This window comes from Mirounga angustirostris, unplaced genomic scaffold, assembly GCF_029215605.1.
Source record: "Mirounga angustirostris isolate CCGP_5_RB_7025 unplaced genomic scaffold, mMirAng1.0.hap1 SCAF_3, whole genome shotgun sequence".
Classification (NCBI taxonomy): domain Eukaryota; kingdom Metazoa; phylum Chordata; class Mammalia; order Carnivora; family Phocidae; genus Mirounga; species Mirounga angustirostris.
The window spans coordinates 29578643-29594614 of record NW_026991711.1 but is presented as its reverse complement, the minus strand read 5'-3'; the positions used below and the strand labels follow the sequence as shown (position 1 = coordinate 29594614).

The following is a 15972-nucleotide window of genomic DNA, read 5'->3' as shown; positions in this document are numbered from 1 at the left end:
AAGCAGGCTCCCCGCCGAGCAAGTAGCCCAATGCAACGCGGGACTCAATCCCAGGACCCTGGGATCACGATCTAACCCAAGGCAGATGCTTAACCAACTGAGCCACCCAGGCATCCCTGTTGCCTTGCTTAAAAATTGGGAGAGTTCATTGCTTCAGGTCATCATTCTCACCACATTCATGTTTTTGTTTTAAGTTATCCTGGTGGCAAGAGTATGAAATACATGTAAATCCCAGTTTTACATTCTTATTGCTAAAGAAAATTACTGAACTCAACAAATAAAAACGTTGAACTTAAACGATAACTGAATTTTCTGAAATAAAATGATTTCCTTTAGAATCTAGCACAAGACAAAAAAATCATGAAATCACCCTATCAAATTTATTCAAATACTGATGCTTTCTTTCTCTTTCTCTCAAATAATGTCTAACTTTAAATAACAACTCTAAATTCATGGACAATTGCATATCGATGTAACTATTCATTCTTTGTTGCTGCTCAAACTTTTACCTTTTTTTCTTTTTACCAGAAACATGTCCACGTTTAGATCACCAGAAGTAACAAAGATGTATGTATTTTTCTGACTGAAGTTACATTTTAAGAATAAAGTGTATTTCTTTGTTTGCATTCAAGAAAAATCAGGGTATATGCCCCTCAGGCCAAAGTTTCATTATAATAAAACCACACTCCTGTTGCTTAGGCAGAGTTTAGTAGAAATAAGAAAATGGTCCATGAAGCTTTAAATATTTACCATCTGGATTTTAACAGAAAAAGTTTATCAACCTCTGCTCTAACCAAACACCTGAACTTAAGTCATTCTTTTCTTCTTTTCTTTCTTTCTTTTTATTTTTTGTCTTACTTTTTCTTTTTATTTTTTCTTTCTCCAAATTTTTATTTAATTTCCAGTTAGTTAAGATATAGTATAATATTGGTTTCAGGAGTAGAATTTAGTGATTCATCACTTACATACAGCACTCAGGCTCATCATAACAAGTACTTTCCTTAATGCCCATCACCCATTTGATTTTTAATTTTTTTCCCCCAGAGACCTTTATTTTTCCCTGTTCTTATGGCCACTAACTTTCTTCCCCTGTATCACTTGTCTTTCAAAACCCCCATCACATTACAATTCAACTGAGTCATGAAATCATAGGTTTGCTAGCAATCAATTCAGATGAAGTACATTTTTCTGAAATGTACTACTGGTGATTATAAACAGCCAAACTAGGTGGATTTTTGAAAACAGAATTGGTTTTTAAATTTGTATTTACAAATAAAGTAATTTTCACCTTGGACCACACCTCTCAGTCATTGAAACAGGCTTGGTTACGTCCTTTTTTTTTCCCTTTGGAGGTCTATGTATATTAATAAATGCTAAATAGAGATTTTAAATGGTGTGATTTTTTAAATGTTTTCTTAAACAATCTAATGCTTTTAATGCAAAAAAATTGCAATATAATTCTGTTAGTCATAATATACACAGGATTAAATATATAATATGAATCCAGAGTACATCAGAATTTATTGGTCTGGATTTCAGACACACAATGTCATATAATGAATGATTTCATTCACTTCCTTCAGTTCTAGTTACTTAGATGAAGACCTGACGATTTATAAAGTGGTAAACTAAGGAAGGACTTGTTTTCTCTTCTTCTTTTGTCTATTGAAATATGTTGTGGTGGGTGAAGAGCAGGTGGGAATATGAGTAGATGATAAGACCTTTCAAAGGTGGGACAGCATAAAAAATTTCAAGAATGTTATTTTTGGCTGTGATTAAACAGGCAGCCTGGAGTTTCGTTCAATGCCAATACCACCAGCACCCTGGCTCCCACCTCTGCTACAACTCCTGTAAAGAAAAAGAGGTATGATGGGCTGGTTGCATCTGTTTCGTGATAGCATTCTGTAGAGGACTGTCCTTTATTAATTTCTGAACCAAACCATCCACCAAGACCCCCGGTGGCATTCAGAAATTGGTCTCTCATCTTGTTCCCTCCTCCCTTTCCAGGGATCCAGAGCCACTGGATTCTGTTGTCTTCAAACTTTGTTCCTTTGCCTCCTCATTTCCATTTCAAAAGTGCAGTCTTGGGGTGCCTGGGTGGCTCAGTCAGTTAAGCATCTGACTCTTAATTTCGGCTCAGGTCATGATCTCAGGGTTGTGAGATCCAGCCCCAAGAGGGGCTCTGTGCTTGCTCAGTGTAGAGTCTGCTTGTGGATTCTCTCTCCCTCTGCCTCTGCTCCTCTCCCTGCTCACACTCAAATAAATAAATAAATAAATAAATAAATAAATAAATAAATAAATAAAATCTTAATAAAACAAACAAACAAATATGCAGTCTTTTCTTTAGGTCCCTTGGGGTCTAGAATATCTAAGTAATGTTTTCGATGACAGAGCTCAGCAAAGAATAAGCTACTTCAGGTAACACCTTTAGTAGAGTCCTACTACAGGGAATGCCTAACCCTGAAATAATTACGACTGTGGGGTGGCCAAATGTTGCCATGCTGCTGAAATCTGCCTGCATCTTTGCAGCCTTCTCTGCTCTGTTGATTGGGTTGACCCTACTTCCAAGTACAGAGTCAAAGTCCCCATCTTGACACTTCTATTTATCTAGTAGGCATGGAGAAGTAGCTAGACCTGTGGTGGCAGAATATTCTTCATGAGACAGAATGTAGATGGGCGAAGCAATTTTTGCTTGTTGGAGAGAACACAGTGCTAGTGAATCATGATCAAATGGAAAACAAGCATTCATGAATCTCAGTGCTTTTTAAAATGTTTTTATTTTCTTTGCCTGCACCTAAGACCATGCCTAGTTTGGGTAGGTGCTCAATGTTTGTTGATGGACTGGCTGATTGCCAAAACGCTCCTGCAGTTGGAATTCTGGTTGTGTCTGCGGAGTCTCAGAAAATGTGATCACCTTTCTCTTGGACCCAAATTTCACATCTCCTCCCCACAGCAAGAATCTTTCCTCTGACAGGCTAAGCATAATTCAGGATCATTGAAGCCAGCAATAAGACTCTACTTTTGTGATATACATTGTACTAGCTCTTGTGAGTAGAATCGACTACTTACATTGAGTTGAAATTTATGCCCATCTCTTCTTAGTTCAGTCCTGTGGTGCCTCAGAGAATAGACCTGCTTCAAGAATTTAAAGCCAGCTATCCTGGCTTCTTTATCCTAGCCTTTTCTTCCCTGGACTTTCCTCTGACATGTCACTCTCCTCTAAACATCTTCATTTTTGGTCCATATCTAAGTCTTTCTGACATAGCCCCTAAGCTATCTCTATCAATTAAAATTAAGTCCTGGTAATGTGAAGACATCTTTCTAATTGGATATATATGTGTTTGTATATATGCATTAATACATATATATGTTTACATAATTGAGGTTAGCATTAGTGGGGTGTTCACTTATGTTTTCAATACTCTTACTTTCAGAGTTTTCTTTTTATCATGGAGCTTTTTTAAAAAAAAATATTTATTTATTTGACAGAAAGAGAGACAGCGAGAGAGGGAACACAAGCAGGGGGAGTGGGAGAGGGAGAAGCAGGCTTCCCGCGGAGCAGGGAGCCCGACGGGGGGCTTGATCCCAAGACCCTGGGATCATGATCTGAGCCGAAGGCAGACACTTAACAACTGAGCCACCCAGGCACCCCATTATCATGGAGCTTTTAAAAAACTCTAAATATAGAATAGAGCATACGATTGGTTTTGATTATAAAATATTTCAGGTATGCAGAAAATAGAAAAAGAGGTATGTTGATGATAAACACCCATCAACCCACGAGCTAGATTTAACAAATATTATTTTCCAGATTCTCTTCACATTTCTTTTTAATGAAATGTCCACATTTTAGTGTCAAGAAAACGGGGAAAGGAGCTTACTTGGGGAGCAGAGAGCCTAGACTGTAGTATAGTTATTTTAGTTATTTCCTATTGAGTTTATGAAATAGTCTTAATTTTATTTCCAAGGCTTGTAGAAAAGTCATCTCAGTGCCGTTTAGCTGTCAAATTATTTTCAGCTTTTCCTGGTAGACATGTGGGTGGGATCAGGTCTTTCAAGCGCCATGTTTATAACTGATGTTGTTTCTTAACAGACAGTCCTGGTTTCCACCACCTCCTCCAGGTTACAGCACCACCCCAAGCAAGGGAGCAAGCAGAAGGTAAGGGAAATGTATCAGATGTAATTGCTATGTAACGTAATGGAAGAATGCATTGGATATTGACAATGTATCATTGCGGGAGCTTTGGAATAAATTGGAGGAGATCTTGTGAATTCTGAGAGCTAATCAGACAGTGCTCAGTGGGAGTGAGGTCAGGCTACCAGTGCCTCCGGAAGGAAATCTGACAAGGTGCGAGGAGTAGGTAGTTGTGTTAGTTTGCTAAAGGCTGCTGTAACAAAAAGTCCCATAAACTGGGTGGTTTAACAAAAATGCTTCTCACAGTTTCAAAGGTTAGAAGTCCAAGATCAAGGTGTCAGCAGGGTTGGTTCTCTCTTTGGGTTGGGAGGGAGACTCTGTTCCACATTCTCTCCTGGTTTCTGGTGGTTTCCAGGCACCATTTGGCATTTCCAAGTCTGTATAAGCATCATCCAGATCTCTCCCTTTATCTTGATGTGATGTCCTCCCTGAGTGCATGTCTGTGTCCACATTTGCCCTTCTTAAGGGGACACCAGTCATATTGGATATGCGGCCCATCCGACTCCATCCTGTATGACCTCATCCTAACATATCTAATTACATCTGTAATGACCCTCTTTCCAAGTAAGGTCACATCTGAGGCCCTGTGGGTAAGAGCTTCAGCATCTGAGTTTTGGGGGCACACAGTTCAACCCACAAGTGGCAGAGGAGAGAATGGAATGAAGCAACAGGCAGGGCTCCACTGTGGGCTCCTGGTAAACCACCGCTTCCAGGCGGTGATGAACCCAGATGACTGGATGGGAATATGAGTTGCAAGTTCTTTGTAAACTTTAAGGGATAAGTGGGTGTTTTCTACTTTTATATTTTTGTTGTTGAGATCAATAATTATAACTAAAATTATAGACCATGTGCAGGGCACCTTGTTCTACCAAATCCATGCTGGGAATGTCAACAACCATTTAACTTAATATGTGATTATTGTGTGCCAGATATTGTTCTAATATCTTGGGATGTATCAGTGAACAAAACATGGAGCCTACACTCTGACCTTCAAAGAAGCAGACATATGTGCAGAACTCCTATAATCTATGCCATCTCTAACACACAAAGAAAAATAAGTCTCTGATTTGGTTTTGCTTTAAGGTATCCAAAACTGTTGTTGTTTTCAATCCTCAGAATATCTTCACCAAATATTTCCATGTTCCAATGGGACTTATTTTCCCAATTTAACCATTGGAAAAAAGAGTTATTAAACAATGTGCTTGTTTAGCATTAGATTGTTTTATTTCCTAAAATTGTCATCTGTTGTGTAGGCTTTTAATGTCTCTTTTATTTCCAAATAATGGAAATATTTGAAAATAAATGTCCTTTATTATAATTTAGGTTGGCTTATAAGGATGTAAATAAATTCAGTTGATTAATAGACACAAAGAGCTCAAGTTGCTTTTTTCACACATGTTGCATCTCTCTCTCTCTATATATGTATATATTATATATTATTTATATATGTATAGTTATTAAACACATTGAACAATTACAACTTGGAATTACACCCACCTTCTGTTAAAAAATTTTCTTTTTAAACCTCCTCATCTATAGATGACTTCCAATTATATGAACTGCCAAGTATGGATTATGTTTCTAGTTTAAAACCTTCTTTCCCCTCAGGCAGTATTTAGATATGTCTCTATGAGTGACACCTTTCATGGAGCTACCTATTGGGGAAAATATTATCTAGGAGTTTTGCTAGTTACTATTGTTTCCTGTGGATTTTAAGATCCACCCAATTTGTCTTGATAGATAATAACTTGTACTTAGGAATATTTATTACTTATTTCTAAAATCTTATGTTCATCTTCTATTTATTATTCCAATATTGATGTAAATTATCATTACAATAAACAACTGGTTATATAACTGTGTAAGAATACAGAAGGATTATTCATGAGTTAATATCTCATGCTTTCAATGCCCATTGAGCTTGTGCATCTCTGCGCAGAATTGGTAGAGCTTGGCTATATGCCCTTACAATTTATGCATTGTTGGATGTAATTTACATGGAAGATGAAATGAGTCACAGTGCTCCTATTTCTGGTTCCTGGATCAGATCCATAGCACCAGAACTAAAGGAAAGAGACGATTATTGGACTAGGTTGATCAGTTTAGATATCCTTTCCTTTTTTAGAGGCACAGATTATTAATATAATGGCTAAACTGAAAGACTCCTCTTTGAGTATCAGAGCTAATGTCATGCCAAGCTTTCAGGGAAAGGAGGGAATAATAACAATATAGCAATGCCTTTGATTTCTAAAGTGCTTTTCTTTGGAAGAGCTCAGAGTACAGCTTCTGTTTCTTACCTTTAATGCCAGTGCATTCCTAGGACTGAAAAAGAGCAATTATTAAATGATAAGAGGAAGCAAAGGCTTCAAAAAGAGATCTTTGTTCCCAGAAGAACACAAAGAAAATGAAAATAGGTCAAAAAATATAAAAATGGGGGACTAATACCTCAATGCTAAGAGTATTTCCCCCATCCCTCACTTATACGTTGGTCATCTTCTCTCTTTTCCCATGCTCCTGCAAGAGAATTTCCCCTTAATAATGACACTCTTGCTCTCCTTCCTGTTCTTCATTCTGTGAACCTTCATTTCTCCCATCACCTGATCTTTTCCAGAGATTTCATTTTCTCTCACACACCCCTGTCTGTGCAACACATTTGAAAAGACCACCAGACTTCCCAGCCATTGTCGGAGTGGATCCTTTTCTTCAACTTTCCTCCCCCTTGACCCCTCCATGGCCTTTGACACCATGCATCACACCATCCCTCAGTTGTTCCTTTCTTATAAAATATGGAAAAATCAAACTTAGTTGTGTTTGGATTGAAAACTTGTGTTGACATCCTGTTTAGATTAAAATCTATTACAGGCAGGGCGCCTGGGTGGGTCAGTTGGTTAAGCAACTGCCTTCAGCTTGGGTCATGATTCTGGACTCCCGGGATTGAGTCCCGCATCAGGCTCCCTGCTCAGTAGGGGGTCTGCTTCTCCCTCTGACCCTCACCCCTCTCATGCTCTCTCTATCTCATTCTCTCTCTCTCTCAAATAAATAAAAAAAATCTTAAAAAAAATAAAAAATAAAAAATTAATAAATAAAATCTATTACAGGCATGATGTAAGTGGCCTTACAAAGGGTCTCAAGCTCTTTTACCAGCAGAGGAACCCATATGCTATCATAGCTTTATATTTATACGTAAATGTATACCTATACCTATGACTATATAGGACTGTGTTTACGTCTTTACTCTTTCTGTATCTATACCTATAACTATACCTACATGTAATTCTGTGTACAATTAACATAAGGCTGGTGAGTTCAACTAGAGATTAAATGAGAAAATTAATTTTCTAAAATAACCGTATTGTATAGCCTAAAGAAAAAAAGCAATTTCTTAAAACAGGTATCCTTTTATGTATGATATACATTAGTCTTATGACGAGAGGTTAAGATCTGGGTGATCAAACAGAATTTTGGAGTTAAGAGTTAAATGTCTTTGAAAGCCTCTTGCCTTTTTTTTTTTTTTAATAAAACAAGATTAAAGAGAGAAGCTGTGATTTATGGTAACAAGACATAGCGTGTAAAGTTTGAAACTTAAAAAAACCTTTTCTAGATGGTTGCTAAGGCAGTTCCTTGGTCATTGGAATGGAAATATTCTCCGACCTTCTCTTCCTTTTCTTGCTGATATGGGAAACAACCAGGATAGTATTTTGAATGACCAACCTATGTCAACAAGGTTATTTCTTTTGAAATCTTCTTATCAAATGCCCCAGAACCTATTTCTTTTCATTTTAATTAAGACTGAATCAAGATTTAACTTTTATAATTGCTGTTCCCTGTTACTGTCATCTGTCTCTCCTCCTACCTCTGTGATCAAATCCCGGCTTCACTGGTTTCCCCTCCTTTCCATGTTCAAACCCCTTTCATCTTAAAAAATAAGCTTCTTAAAAATTAATAGCCCAGGGGGGCCTGGGTGGCTCAGTCGGTTAAGTGTCGGACTCTTAATTTTGGCTGGGGTCATGATCTCAGAGTTTTGAGATCGAGCCTCGCATAGGCTCTGCACTGAGTGTGGAGCCTGCTTAAGATTCTCTCTTTCCCTCTCCCTCTTCCCCCACCCGCCATGTGCAATTGGTCTCTCTCTCTCTCTCTCTCAAAAAAAAAAAAAAAAAAAATGAATAGGCTAGGGGCACTTGGGTGGCTCATTTGGTTAAGCATCTGACTCTTGATCTCATGGTCCTAAGTTCAAGCCCTGCCTTGGGCTCCCTGCTGGGCATGGAGCCTACTTAAAAAAAACAAAAACAGAACAAAAAAAACAGTTCATAGCCTAATCACACAAATCCATTCGACTGGCACCTTATCTCTCCACTGCAACCAAAGTTTTCAGAAAAGTTGATGATACTTGCCATCTTTATTTTCTGGTTCCCACCACCATTAATTCATAGAAACAGCTCTCCTCAAGGTCACAGATGACCTTGCTGATAAATTCTTGTTGACATTTCAGTCCCTATGATTACTTGACCTTTCAAAAGATATCACTGGCTATTCATGCCTTTAGGAAATCTCTCTCCTTATCTTTTGAGAAACCCCCTTGCCCCTCCCCCACCCCAGACATACTCCTGGGTTTCCTTCCTCTAGCCATTCTTTATCAGACTCCTTTGCCACTTCATCATCCTATACCAGCCATTAATTGTTGATGGTCCTAAAGCCTCAAAGTTCCTCCCCTCTTCTCATTCTGTATTCTGCCCCTCCACGGGTTATCCATGCCCAGGGCCTCAATGACCACGTGTGTGCTCTTGACTCCACTTGTATCTACTCCATACCTCTTCTCTGAGTGACTGTGGACAGCTAACTGCTTGCTCAACACTTTCCCTTATATTTCTCAAAAGCATTGCAAACCTAACATGTTCAGAATGAAATTCCTAATTTTCCACACTAACCTGGTGCTCTATCGCAATTAATAATACCATCCTTCTAAAGAAGATATGACACACACACACACACACACTGAAATATTATGCAGCCATCAAAAAAACCCACACAGAATCTTGCCATTTGCAATGACGTGGATGGAACTAGAGGGTATTATGCTAAGTGAAATAAGTCAATCAGAGAAAGACAAGTATCATATGATCTCACTGATATGAGGAATTTGAGAAACAAGACAGAGGATCATAGGGGAAGGGAGGGAAAAATGAAACAAGACGAAACCAGAGAGGGAGACAAACCATAAGACACTCTTAATCTCAGGAAACAAACAGGGTTGCTGGGTGATGGACACTGGGGAGGGTATGTGTTTTGGTGAGTTCTGTGAATTGTGTAAGACTGATGAATCACAGACCTGTACCCCTGAAACAAATAATACATTATATGTTAATAAAAAAAAAAAAATACCATCCTTCAGCCCATTGGCACTTGAAAACTTGAATTTATTTTTTATACTTTTCTTTCCTTAATCACCAATATCCAATCCATTTAGCAAATCCTATCAATTTATCTGCAAGATGCCACTTGAATCCATATGCCTCCTTCCAATTCTATCATCATATCTTTTCTGGACTACAGCAGTAGCTACCTAGATATTCTCCCTTCATCCACCCTGATACCCACTCCCCGAATCTCTTCTCTACACAGCTGCTCCAGTGATATTTATGAAAGGATAATTAGAACATATCACCCTCCTAAATAAAAATATGACTTTCCATTTTTCTTAGAATAAAGATCCAAATCCTTAGCACTGACTGCCTGCCCTTACCTGGCTTCCATCCCTTTTAAGTCCCCTTTGCTCTCTGTTCTGGTCATGTAATCTGTTTTAAATGCACCATATCCCACCTTCTATAGACCCTTAGTATATAAGGTCCTCTCTGCTTAAAATCCTTTCTTCTCCCCAATTTGGAGGCACTTACCATCTTGTGGTCATGTTTTCATCTGGTTTCTCTTCAAAATATCACTTCTGACTCACGTCTGTTCTGTTCTCTCTGCTTCATACTCACTCAGGTATAGAAGACGGCAGCTTCCCCCCCTTGATTTGTCCAAATACCACTTGCATAAGATTTTAATAAAAACATGGGATGATGAAAGTGCTAGCAATACATTGTAGAAGCCCAGCCCAAACAAGACCAAGTGTAATATTAGAAATTCCTGTTTGTTAGTTCTTTGGCCACACTTGTTATTGGTTATTTCTTCTTGGCTGACATTTCTCTACAGGCCTGATCTTGTTGCTATTTTGCTCAGTAGCCCCTCACTCCTTCTTTCTTCCATCTCTCTTTTTCTCTCCTGTTACCCCTCCTTCTCCTCTCCCCTCTTCCCTCCACCCATCCAATTTCTATTAATTCTTTATGTGGGCAGTTTAGTTCTTTCTTTGCTGTGCCAGGCTCTTCTCAGAAAATCCCATCCCCATAACCAAACATGATGATCTATTCTCTCTTTGGGAGGCACTCTATGCTACCTTTTAAAATAAAATTATTTTCTTGTGTCACAATCATATAAACATCCAGTCACCCACACTTAAACAGCAAAATTGTCATTGACCTCTCTGTCTCCTTTTTCTTTTTCAGTAGTCATTGTAGTGAGTGTGAGGGACTTGGGTGCCACTCAAGAAAAAGGATATGACCACTGGGGGATAGTTGCACCCTCCGAGCCTTATTTGGATGGTGCTTTAATAGGTTTGCCCGGGGAGGGAATCGCTCCCACATAAGACTTTCCAAAAACAACTGCACAGGAGCCACCACCCAGAATGGGAAGAGGACAAGGGAACTCCTGAAGGAAAGGGAGATTCATGGAGGGGGCTTTCATATCTAGGTGATGCCCACTAAGCAGCATGGCAGGCAGTTCCTTGGTCAGAGAACTCTGATAGGCAGCAGTGGTTTGGGGTCTTTTATGACTCCCATACTTGGGTAGTATGGATGCAAAAGAAATCCTAATGCAAGATCAGCTGTGGGATCATGAGAAAAGCATCAACATTCTCTGGGAACTCTGATGTGGTAGGGAGAGCTTCTAATGAGGGATTCAGGGAAAAGGTCCTGAAAGAGGTGTGGCATTTGGGGGGAAGAGAGGGATTACATAATACTAGGTTTTCAAGCCCAGGGTGATTTTAAGCCTAGTGATGCCACCTATCAGTACAGGAAGAAACAGGAGCTGAATGGGGAATACACAATTGGTTTTAAGAGGCTGTGCATTGATTTGAGCAGGTAGAGTCTGGGTTACTGAAAAGATATATTTGTGAAGGTAACTACCAAACAGTGGGAAATGGGGGAACTGCTCAGGGAAGAGGTTGGTGCCACAGATCCAGGTTTTGGAATGATACCAGAGATTTATTTATTTATTTATTTTTTAAAGATTTTATTTATTTATTTGAGAGAGAGAGAGAATGAGAGACAGAGAGCATGAGAGGGAGGAGGGTCAGAGGGAGAAGCAGACTCCCTGCCAAGCAAGGAACCCGATGCAGGACTCAATCCTGGAACTCCAGGATCATGACCTGAGCCGAAGGCAGTTGCTTAACCAACTGAGCCACCCAGGCGCCCGATACCAGAGATTTAAATATGGTATCTTCAGAAATTGAGAAAATATTAACTAAGAAGAGAATGAAAGTTGAACCTTGATGTGTGTCTACACATCAAGTGGTGAAAGAGGCACCAGAAAATGAGACTGTAACTGGTACAATTGCATGGTAAAGGTGAAGTGTAATATGAGGTTGGTAGTGGGGAGGCAGAGTAAGTGGATGCATTCTACATCCCAAACCAGCCCATCCTTCAAAGTCTAGTATGAATCTCACTTCCACCACAGCCTTCTCAGCCCAAGAGGTTGTTTTTGTCATCTGAACTAAAAAAAACTCATTGTCTACAATCCTCACTTGGCACTTAATTGTCCATTACTGTAGAACATTATTTATTTTCATGGTATACTCATTGACTAGATGGCATAATCTTATAATTCTTTGAATCATCCATATGACTTTATCCATAGTAATTTGTTAATAGGTACATATTAATATCAATTTTTCAATGAATTATAATATTTCTTAGCAACTACAAGATAGGGAATTCCCTCAACCCATTATGATATTTGTCTTTTTGTAGTTAGGCTTTATTCTGTGTGCTCAAGCTATGATGACTGTTTAAATAGCTCCCTCCCCACCCCTCCCTTCCTCTGTCTGTGTCTGTCTCTCTGTCTTTCCAAACAATTACTGAACTCTGACTATGTGCTAGGAAAGCACTTTGCTAGAAGCCAGGAATACAGAGATGTGTGAGACCTAGTCTGAATTTCAAGAAAGTCAAAGTGTATCAGGGAGTCAGTTTGAGCCAGGATTGCTAAACACGAAGACTGGCCCCAATTGAGAGTGAGTCCTTGAGTGTATGATAAACACAAATGTTGCAATAGCCACAAAAATATGTGGAGGCATGGAGAGGGAGGCAATAGAGGATGTGTCTGAGGTACAGTGGGATAAGCAAGAGTAAGCCAGGTATAGAGACGACATGGGGATGGAGCCATTCCAAGAAGAAAGGAGTGGAGGAGCAAAGGTTCTAAAGCCAGAGAGCATGGTGCATGCACGCACATGCACACCCACACACATGTATCTACATGTGTGGAACTATGGGACTTCTATCCAAGAGGCATTCTCTGCATTCATCCTCTATCCGTTATGCTTAGTGGTAGCAGGAAATCTAGTAATTGCAAATTCAATGTCATATGGAAAAATGTCTAGATATCCATTTGTAATCTATCATTTGTGATAAGTTAGGTACCTTTTCAGAATATCATGTTTCTTTTTTAAGAGTTAGTGCTTTGCTGTTATGTAATTTGAGCTCTGGGTATGTGCTAGAGATCATGAAATATATAAAAGAAAGCGCAAATGACATCACTATGGGTAATTGTTAGGTAAGAGTCAGTGAAGTCTGCTTTTCCCACTTCTTTCAATTTAAGATGTATCAGAAAGCTTGATGCAAAACTGTTTGTTAGCAGTAACTAGTGTATGTCTTCAGTTTCCAACTTCTTAAACTTTTCCTCATTTTTGAGTCCTTCAAAAGAGTGATGACATTTGCCAAGCTTGAGACAGGGCATGGATAATAGGTGCCATTCATGAGAAATATTCAGTCACATCACAATGAAAGGTGGACACAGCATTTCTAGGAAGTTGATGTTGAAGTTGTTTCTGATTTCAGAATCGACCATTCAGTGTATTCTGTTTATGATACATTCAAGTGCTTCTAACTATGTGTTTAGGTGACTTAGAGATTCAGTGGTTAAATGGCATGTGGAGCTCATTTAAGAAACTCACAGAAGCTGAAATAAGGTAGTTGCTTAACAGCCAATATAAATGTTTATGGTGTTACCCATTATGGTGATTCAAGACCAGCAATGAAGCCATTCCCACTACCACTGCTACCAAAACACCAATGTGTTTTTTCTGGAATCATTTCCAAAGACAGACAAGAAAATACATAGCTTTTGATAAAATTAAAATAGTGGAAACACACCTAAGAAATTTCCCTAGGAAATTACCATATAGTTAAATGCTCGCTATATACTTTTATAATTTCTCATCCATATTTGTTTCAACCTCTTCCTCTTCAGTGGTTTTCACTTTCAGTTAGCTGATTGGTAGAGTTGAAGGAGGAAAGAAAATCCTGATTGAAATGTGAGTTGCCATGGCAACTTTACACTAGTTATATTTTTCTGTCTGTAACTATAAATGGTAAAATGTAACCTTTCTAATTATACTGCTACATTTTTAACGCTATTGGTACCAAACACTCTGCAAAGTTTGTTGTCATGGTAAATTAAATCAATGTATTTTATTTTTAACTCAACCAAATTCTTTATATTAACTAGAATCTGTTTTATAAAAACTAAAGATTTTATAAAAATCTTAGTAAAATGTCAAAGTACAGTGACTTAAAAATTTTATCTGAATGCCTAGAGATACCCATTGTAGGGGCTCCTAGATGGCTCAGCCGGCTAAGCGTCTGCCTCTTGATTTTGGTTCAGGTCATGATCTCAGTGTCATTGAGATCCAGCCCCACCTTGGCTCCAGGCTGAGTGTGAAGCCTTCTTAGGATTCTCTGTCTCCCTCTGCCCCTTCTCCTGCTCGAACATGCACTCAAGTACTCTCTCTCTCAAAAAAAAAAAAAAAAAGAAAGAAAGAAAGAAGGAAAGAAAAGAAATACCCATTCTAGACGTTCAAAATAATTAAAACGTTAACCTAAAATAAGGTTTTGAATAACGTTATTTTTGAATAGTGTTGTTTGAATAGAATGAGGAGAAAGCTTATTCAAAATGTGTCAATGAAGGGCTTAACCTTTAGCCTCGAGTTAGTTGCTTTTTCAGTCCATGAGGTCAACATAGTTCCTGATTTCATAACACTAGTTTTAAGTAATTCATACATTCAAACACAGCCAACAAAGGCATCCCTGCTTCCCCCCAATCCAGATTCCACCAGTCCTATTCCCTTAGAGCCCCCGTTGCCTCTCCTGCTGCTGGGGGAGCCCCTCAAAGTATGATGAAGTGGGGCATCTTCAGGTTCAGAAGCAGGGGCAAGGAAGAAGCTATGAGAACCAGGATACCTGGGGACAAGTGCCCTGCCAAGTTACAGCTCCCTCTGCCCCAACCATAAAAAGCAAACAGTTTGATTTTTTTTTAAAGTGTATTTCACCCTTTAGTAGTATTGGTTGAAGGTCTATCAACTAGAGATGATAAATCTCACCTCAGCAAAAAGCATGAAAATTCCAAGAGGTTAAAGGGGCTGTCTCTGGTCATCCAAATCTTAGTGTCAATGACCTAAATCATGTTTCTTTTCTGCTAGAACTGGGCAGAATTGAGACATGCTGAGGTATGGTGGCTTGAATTTCATGAATAGGGGATGGCTTTGGAGCAAGAAGATGGGGCATCCCGGGTATGGTGTAGTGTGGGTGACAGGAGCATTCTGTGAGCATTCTGTGACATAGGAACTGGGCTTCTAAGAGCCTAGGAGGAGGGAAAAGTGGGTAGGGGGTGCAAGGACCCACACTGTACTTAGGAGTGTCTGCACATTTGGTGGCACTTCTTTGTCTTCTGATCTTTCTTCTTCCTCTGTCAGGAATATACAGAATATTAGATACATGGAGTCACACAGTATATATAGCCTTTTGAATCTGGCTTCTTTCACTTAGCATAATTCATGTGGGATTCATCCATGCTCTTGTGTGCATGAATAGCTTATTCCTTTTCATTGCTGAGTAGTATTCTATTATATGGAGCTACATAGTTTATTTATCCATTCACCTGGTGATGGAAATTTGGGTTGTTTCTATGGGCTTTAAACATTCACATACAGGTTTTAGTGCATACATGTTTGTTGGTATGATCATTTCTCTTGAGTAAATGCCTACACGTGGGATTGCTAGGTCATATGGTAAGCATACGTTTAACTTTATAAGAAACTGCCAGTTTGTAAAATGGCTGTACTATTTTGTACCCCACCAGCAATGCATGAGAGTTCAAGTTGTCCCATTTCCTTAACATCACTTAGTACTGTCAGCTTTTAAAAGAATTATTTTAACCATTCTAATAGGTGTGTAGTGTAGCTCATCCTGTTTTTAATTTGCATTTCCCTAGAGACTTATGATGTCAGGCATCTTTTCATATGCTTATTTGTTACCTGTACATCTTCTTTGGTGAAGTATCTGTTCAAATCGTTGGCCTATTTTTTCACTTGTGGTTTATTTTCTTACTGTTGACTTTTGAGTTTTAAATAATCATGTACTGCTTAAAAGTCCTTTGTCAGATACGTGATTTGCAAATATTTTTCTCCCAGT

General features: G+C 38.8%; 1 protein-coding gene across 3 annotated transcripts in view; it reads left to right on the top strand.

The window, feature by feature from the left end:
- The window catches only part of SCEL (sciellin), a 311451-nt gene that overhangs the window by 233890 nt on the left and 61589 nt on the right, over positions 1 to 15972 (top strand). For all 3 annotated transcript variants that reach the window (XM_054506373.2, XM_064585976.1, XM_064585978.1), the window contains 3 exons: positions 529 to 567; positions 1784 to 1864; positions 4094 to 4159. In XM_054506373.2, the coding sequence (XP_054362348.1) occupies positions 529 to 567; positions 1784 to 1864; positions 4094 to 4159 (186 nt within the window). The remainder of the gene's footprint in view (positions 1 to 528; positions 568 to 1783; positions 1865 to 4093; positions 4160 to 15972) is intronic.